Source organism: Pinus tabuliformis, chromosome 2_2 (genome assembly GCF_031772625.1).
Source record: "Pinus tabuliformis cultivar Carrire ecotype Pingquan chromosome 2_2, CPIR1, whole genome shotgun sequence".
In the NCBI taxonomy this organism is placed as follows: domain Eukaryota; kingdom Viridiplantae; phylum Streptophyta; class Pinopsida; order Pinales; family Pinaceae; genus Pinus; species Pinus tabuliformis.
In genome coordinates, this window is record NC_142300.1 from 525540834 (window position 1) to 525548618 (window position 7785).

Here is a 7785-nt window from a genome sequence, read left to right on the forward strand (position 1 = left end):
CAAATCTAAGGCTTGATCTATTGGATAATTCCAGGGTTATTGCTCTTTACATAATTCCTTAATGGGGCCAATATCTTAAGACGAGAATCCAATTAGGTTAATTTACTTCCACTAAATTTTATGTGTTTAAGTTTATCGAAGGATAATTAAAAGGATAGGTTAATTTACTTTCACTAAATTTATGTGTTAAAAACTTAAACGTTATTTAGTAATTAATGGTTGGGAATATTGCTATTTCTGTAATCCCTTAATAAGCCCAAGGTCATTGCTCTTTATATAATTCCTTGATGGGTCCAATATCCTAAAATGAGAGTCCAAGTAGGCTAATTTGCTTCCGGTGAATTTTATGTGTTGTCCTGTATTTGTTCAGTGATTAATTGTTGGGAATATTGTTATTTATATCATTTTTTAATAGGCTAATATCTTAGGACAAGATTCAAAGTTAATTTACTTCCACTGAATTTTATATATTGTCATGTATTTGTTTAGTAATTAATTGTTGAGAATTAAATATAAATTATTGGAGTCCAAGTAGGTTAACTTATTTCCACTAAATTTTATGAATTCTATATGTCGTGGTGTATTTATTCAGTAATTAATTGTTAAGAATTAAATATAAATTATTGAAGTCCAAGCAGGTTAATTTACTTCCACTAGATTTTATGTGTTGTTGTGTATTTGTTCAATAATTAATTGTTGGGAAGAATTTTGTTGTTCAGTAATTAATTGTTGGGAAGAATTTTAAAAATTGGTTGGGAAGAATTTTGTTTGTCTTATCATGCATGGTTAGGAAGAATTTTGTTTATTAGTTGTTGTGTATTTGTTCAATTTTATGTGTGTTGTGTATTTGTTCAATAATTAATTGTTGAGAAGAATTTTGTTGTTCAGTAATTAATTATTGGGAAGAATTTTGTTTGTGTTACCGTGTATGGTTGGGAAGAATTTTGTTTATTTGTTGTTGTGTATTTGTAATTAATCGTTGAGAATTAAATATATATTATGGGATTCGGATAAATTTGCTCATTTCTATTAAATTTTAAACTATTAACTTCACTAAAATCTGACATCCATTTAGAATCGATTTCCACTATTTTGTGTTAGAAACTTACTCGTGTATTTTTGTGTTAGAAACTTAGTCGTGTAATTTACTTCCATTCGTGTATTTTTGTGTTAGAAACTTAGTCGTGTAATTTACTTCCATTTTTGTGTTAGAAACTTAGTCGTGTAATTTACTTCCAGTGGGTTAGAAACTCATCGTGTATTTTTGTGTTAGAAAATTAGTAGTGTATTGAAAAAATCAATCGTACACGATTGTCCAAATTTGCTAAATTTTTTGTGTTAGAAACTTAGTCGTGCAGTGGAGAAAAATACAGATTGATCCAAATTTGCTAATCTTTGTTGATATTTGCTATTTATTAAATGAACTACTAACTTTGTTCATCTCCATTTAGAAAAAATCTGACATCTACAATAAACATGGCCAAATTAATCACAGAATCTAAAATCTGATACCCAAATTAATCACACCCATTAATAGGATGGTGGGGTTTCCCTCTCAAGTCTCAATCTAAAATATGCAATAGACCTGACCAAATAATCACACCCAAATCTGATACCTAAAATAGACATTAATCACACCCATTAACAGGATGGTGGGTTTTCCCTCTCAAGTTATGCAATAGACCTGACCAAATAATCACACCCAAATCTGATACCTAAAGTCTCAATCTGACATATGCAATAGCCCTGACCAAATAATCACACCCAAATCTGATACCTGACCAAATAATCACACCCAAATCTGATACCTAATACCTAAAGTCTCAATCTGAAATATGCAATAGACCTGACCAAATAATCACACCCAAATCTGATACCTAAAATAGACATGGCCAAATTAATCACACCCATTAACAGGATGGTGGGGTTTCCCTCTCAAGTCTCAATCTGAGATATGCAATAGACCTGATCAAATAATCACACCCAAATCTGAACCTAAAATAGACATGGCCAAATTAATCACACCCATTAACAGGATGGTGGGGTTTCCCTCTCAAGTCTCAATCTGAGATATGCAATAGACCTGACCAAATAATCACACCCAAATCTGATACCTAAAATAGACATGGCCAAATTAATCACACCCATTAACCTGATCAAATAATCACACCCAAATCTGAACCTAAAATAGACATGGCCAAATTAATCACACCCATTAAAATAGACATGACCAAATTAATTACACCCATTAACAGGATGGTGGGGTTTCCCTCTCAAGTCTCAATCTGAGATATGCAATAGACCTGACCAAATAATCACACCCAAATCTGATACCTAAAATAGACATGGCCAAATTAATCACACCCCCATTAACAGGATGTTGGGGTTTCCCTCTCAAGTTAATCACACCCATTAACAGGATGTTGGGGTTTAATCACACCCATTAACAGGATGTTGGGGTTTCCCTCTCAAGTCTCAATCTGAGATATGCAATAGACCTGACCAAATAATCACACCCATATCTGAGATATGCAATAGACCTGACCAAATAATCACACCCATTAACAGGATGTTGGGGTTTCCCTCTCAAGTCTCAATCTGAGATATGCAATAGCCCTGACCAAATAATCACACCCATTGCCCTGGCCATCACAAAATCTAAAATCTGACATCTAAAATAGACATGGCCAAATTAATCACACCCATTAACATGGCCAAATTAATCACACCCATTAACAGGATGGGTGGGGTTTCCCTCTCAAGTCTCAATATGAGATATGCAATAGACCTGACCAAATAATCACACCCATTGCCCGGATGGTCGCATTTTCACACCCATTGCCCGGATGGTCGCATTTTGCAGGATAGTGGGCTTTTCCTTTAAGTCACACCGTTTGACCGGTTGGTGAGGTTTTCTCCTTATCTGAAATTCAAATTCTGCAATATTTATCGCATAGGAAGGAGAACGACCATTCGAATTTTTGGATAATTTCAAAATTATATATTTCAAAATCTGGCCGAATTAATCACACCCGTTGACATTGACTGGCTAGTGAGTTTTGCTTTTGATTCAAACCCATTGACGTTGACGAGCTGGTGGGGTTTTCCTTTGAGACAAACCCATCCACGTGGTGGTGGCGATTTCTCCTTTTCTTAGAATTCGTATTCGAATTCGATGTTGACCACGGTAATGGGGTTTTCCTTTGACTCACACCCATCCACGTGGTGGTGGGCTTTTACCCTTTTGCTTAGAATTCGAAATCAATTTTGACACGGTAGTGGCTTTTCAGTTAAAAAAAACTGGCTGATGTTCATATTGCGAAAAGCAGGAGCGGGAAATGTTTGTTCCACTTTCAGATGGTGGGAAAGACAGAAAAACGTTCGTTCCATCGTACGTATGATAAAGAAAAACAGTGGACAATGAAGAAAAATTGCTCCGTACAATGCAAATTTTCGCCAGATACCGGAAAACGTGTGGCTTTTTAGTCAAAAAAAACTGGCTGATGTTCATATTGCGAAAAAAAAGTTTGCAGGAACGGGAAATGTTTGTTCCACTTTCACATGGTAGGAAAGACAGAAAAACGTTCGTTCCATCGTACGTATGATAAAGAAAAACAGTGGACAATGAAGAAAAGGTGCTCCGTACACTGCAAAAGAAAATTTGTTTGTTCGATTCCATGATGGAGAAAAGTTAAATCCATTTTCCATTGAGAAAGAAAGAAAATTTGTTCATTGTATGCTCTCGAGAAAAGTCTGTTCATTATGGTCGATAATGTGCTCCGTTGTTTGATGTATTTTGATCAAACTGCATCTCGATTAAATTAGAGGTTGTGGAGATAAATGTTTAGATAAGCGAAATCAGTTTAATTCCTGTTTATATACATTTTCAGGTATGGCCATATCACTTGAAAGAAGAACTACCAGGTTTCACATGAAAGTGAGTCGTTGGGATATTTGCCTCTGCCATGTTTTACATGGTAATTAAAATGTTCTCTCGCAATGAATAACAACAGTGTTGTCTCGCAATGAACAACAGCAGACTTGAGCACCCCAAGATAATCAATCGAATTTGTGGAAATATGGTGAACTTTTTCATTGACTTGTAAATGATCATTTCTGAGAATTGATAACTTCTTACACAATTTTCAGAGCTATACAGTAAGAAGGTCTCACCATCACTCTCGTCTTTTAACAGCCAATTATCACCCCAAATAATTACAGGATATGGCACAAGCGTTCTTATGCCGCATTGGCACAAACGTGAGGGCGAATGCTTGAGTAAAAATTTTGTTTGAATGTGGGATCTTTCATCACTTGTTCAATAAGATTATGAAGCCGATCTCTGTTTCCTCCCATTAGGGCGCGATCTTCATCTGCATAATTAGATAATAGTCTCCTGCGTAATCTCTGTTTTCTTATGGCCTCTCTTCTTCGCTCATGATCCTCGATTCTACATAGTCAAATCCTTATGGGGCATTAGAACACGCCAAGTTAAACAGAGTTTCAAATTAATTCAGACATGAATTTTCCAGAAGGCAAGGATCGAATCTCGAAAACGTACTCTAGAAGCAAAGCAAGCTGAGGCCTTTCTTGTATGGTCATGTCTTCTTGTATGGTCCTATCCCTTTCAGAGGCTTCAGTTCCTGAGGTTTGATTACCATTTGCAAAAAATCTGAGATTCCACAGTACGAGATTAGTGCAAAATTTCAAAGAGAACCGAATCTGAAAGTTTGTATCCTTAACATCGAGGCTGATAACTCACCTCGGGTTAGCTGAGAAAGAGTCCATAGAATTCCCCGGCGACAAGGAAATCTCCGTTCCGAGAAAAGAGATCTGCCGGAATCTTAAGAATTGATGGCGAGTGGAACCCTGGACCTGCTAAATGAATTAACGTCTTTAAATGGATGCTCACGGCTCAGAAACAACTGAATTCTTTAATGATTGCTGAACTACCGCCAGGTTTGCTATGATTATGAAATTGTACAGAAGGTTACAGGTCAGGCAAACAACAGTCAGCGATTTTATACAGAGCTTTTTAAATTCTTCAGAGATTTTCTGGCCAAAAAATGAAAAAACATAGTTTCTTCTACAGAGCTTTGTAGAATTCTTCACAGATCAATTATTAAATTTTCTGAATGGAAAGTGAACAAGACAGATTTTCAATACAGTCAGCGATTTTATACCGAGCTTGTTATATTCTTCAGATATTTTCTGGCCAAAAAATGAAAAAACTTAGTTTCTTCTACAGAGCTTTGTAGAGCTTTGTAGAATTCTCCACAGATCAATTATTAAATTTTCTGAATGGAAAGTGAAAAAGACAGATTTTCCTTGTACAGAGCTTGTTAAAATTCCTCACAGATCAACGATTAAATTTTCTGACCTAAAATATCCATGGAAACTGATTTGTAATCACAGTAGAGAAAAAAAAATGGGCGCCGCTAAAAATTCCTCACAAATCAGCGATTAAATTTTCTGACCTAAAATATTCATGGAAACTGATTTGTAACACATTAGAGAACAAAAATGGGCGACGCTAAATTCATCAAAAAGGCTAAAGACAGAAGATCACAACTTTGTTCATATACGCTACTAAGTTATGAAAAACTTGAGATAAGAGAGAAAATCTGCTGCAGACATGGAGATCAATGACTAACTTCGGAAGAAGGAACAATAAAGCCCTGAAAACTGCTCAGCTAATTTATTCTTAAAAAAACTTGTGTTTTATTGTACAGAGCTTGTTATATTCTAAACAGATCAATGAGTGAAGTTGCTGACTGAGAATATTCATTGAAACTGATTTATAACCTCCAACTGAAAATATAAGTTTCTGACTCAAAATATCCATTGAAACTGATTTATAACCTCCAACTGAAAATATTCATCGAAACTGATTTATAACCACACCAGCGAACAAAGGTCGGCACCGCTAACTTGGTCAAAAACTGATCAATCGACAAAGAGACTGAAGATCACAAGATCACAACTATGTTCGTTCTAGGCTACTAAGTTGTGAAATGCTAGAGATATGAGAGCAAATCTGCTGCTAAAATGGAGATCAATGACTAAAATTGATGGGAGCATCAAGGACAAGAAATGCAGATATAAAGGCCGGAAAGCTGCCTAATCATTATATCCTACAAGAACTTGTTAAATTCCAAAGAGATTAATGATTGAACATCGTAATATCTAAAATTTATACAAAATTGAAAATCGTAACTATGTTCAATCTAGGCTTCTTCTAAGTTGTGAAATACTACAGACAAGAGTGCTCCAGAAATGGAGATCAATGACTGAAATTTATAAAAACATCTAAGAGAACAAAAATGGAGATATAAGGCCTGAAAGCTGATCCACCCTTATATCCCACAAGAACTTGTTAAAACCTCATAGATCAAGAACTCGTTATCCTGTTAAAACCCCATAGATAAATGACTGAACATCATAATATCTAAGATTTCCACAAAATTGAAAAAATGAAGAATAAAAAAACGATGTTACAAAACAAAAATCGAAACCGCATCAAAAAAAAAAATATAGATAGTCGACAAAGACTGCAAGATCGTAAGTTATGCACAGACTTTTTGTTCATTCTAAAGACTCTAAGCTGTACAAAATACTGGAGAATCATCTGCTAGAGAACATCGAACTCTCGAATTTCTCCGGAGTTGTTGAAGCACAAAAGGAGAAATAGAGGCCGGGAAGCCGCTCAATTCTTTAAAGCTTATGATATGACACAAAAACAAAGGTGTTTGCCGTTGTTTTAGGGCAAACAGGGCGCGAAACAGAAACAGAAACAGAAGAAGTAAAAGGATAAATACAAAAGCAAAGGCCGGATCAGAAAATTCAGAAACATTTGAACATAAATTTGCGAAAAGACGGCAAAATTTTCAGTTCTTGCAACCTTACAACTACAGTGCAGATCATCCCACAAAATGCCCCTAAATTCTGCAAAAATCGGAAGCAATCAACCTATACCATCAATATCCTGGCCTTTTAACCAAACAAGCTTATTTTCCTCCTAACTAGGAAAAGCAAGAGTGATAAATCCACTGAAACGTACACCGAAATTTAGTTTAGTGATCAATCCACTGAAACATACACCGAAATTTAGTTCAGCTTCCATATAGACTGTCAATTCTGTAAAAAGAATACTTCATTTCCGCCAAGAAACCATTAACTGACATTGTAAAGCAGGCTAATACTCGCTTACCTGAGACGAATTTTGTATTCCAGAAAGGCAAAGAGGGAATCCACCGGTCGAGTACTGCTGCGCTACCATTTTCCTAACCCCTCCGGCGTTTATAACATTCGAGAGGTTATCTTCCACGGCTTTCCAAAGCTTCTCAATGCTTCCGGAGTGCTACGTGGGTCACCGAAATTTAAAGAATTCAATACTCTCGCACGATTCTTCAGACAAGAAACGTCCCTCAAGACTAACAGGTTCCATGTGACCACGCTATCACTACGACAAACGTCTCTGAAATGCTCTTCAAGACTCGCAACAGGTTCCATGTGACCGTGCTACCACTGCGACACCGTTGACATGTGGGAGTTTCCAGTGGGCCACGTGGGATTAAGTCTACGATTTTTACTATTTCATTTGCCACGTTGCATTTCCATGTGTCAAAACCACAACCGTCCTTTTTTATCTCAATGGAAATCATTCTCCACGTCATCTTTTTTTTTTTTTTTTCCATGTTTTTGGACGATTTTGTGGTGGATAAACTAAAGCCTCACATACGTTGGTTGGTCAGACACGTAAGTCCGTGATTAATTGTCACACAC

The 7785-nt window shown here is 36.1% G+C and overlaps 1 protein-coding gene across 4 annotated transcripts; it reads right to left on the bottom strand.

The window, feature by feature from the left end:
• Positions 1 to 4068: 4068 nt before the first annotated feature.
• LOC149193663 (uncharacterized) lies at positions 4069 to 7437 on the bottom strand. 4 transcript variants are annotated; one of them, XM_089404865.1, is made up of 5 exons: positions 7211 to 7437; positions 6907 to 6945; positions 4763 to 4878; positions 4562 to 4672; positions 4069 to 4450 (listed from the first exon to the last, which is right to left on the bottom strand). In XM_089404865.1, the coding sequence occupies exons 1-5, from the start codon at positions 7277 to 7279 to the stop codon at positions 4240 to 4242; spliced, it is 546 nt and encodes a 181-aa protein (XP_089260991.1). In that variant the 5' UTR covers positions 7280 to 7437; the 3' UTR covers positions 4069 to 4239. The 4 variants fall into 4 exon arrangements, with proteins under 4 accessions (XP_089260991.1, XP_089260992.1, XP_089260993.1 ...); XM_089404866.1 differs by having other exon boundaries at positions 4763 to 4875; positions 7211 to 7436; XM_089404867.1 differs by lacking the exon at positions 6907 to 6945 and having other exon boundaries at positions 7211 to 7434.
• Between the last annotated feature and the right edge of the window lie 348 nt (positions 7438 to 7785).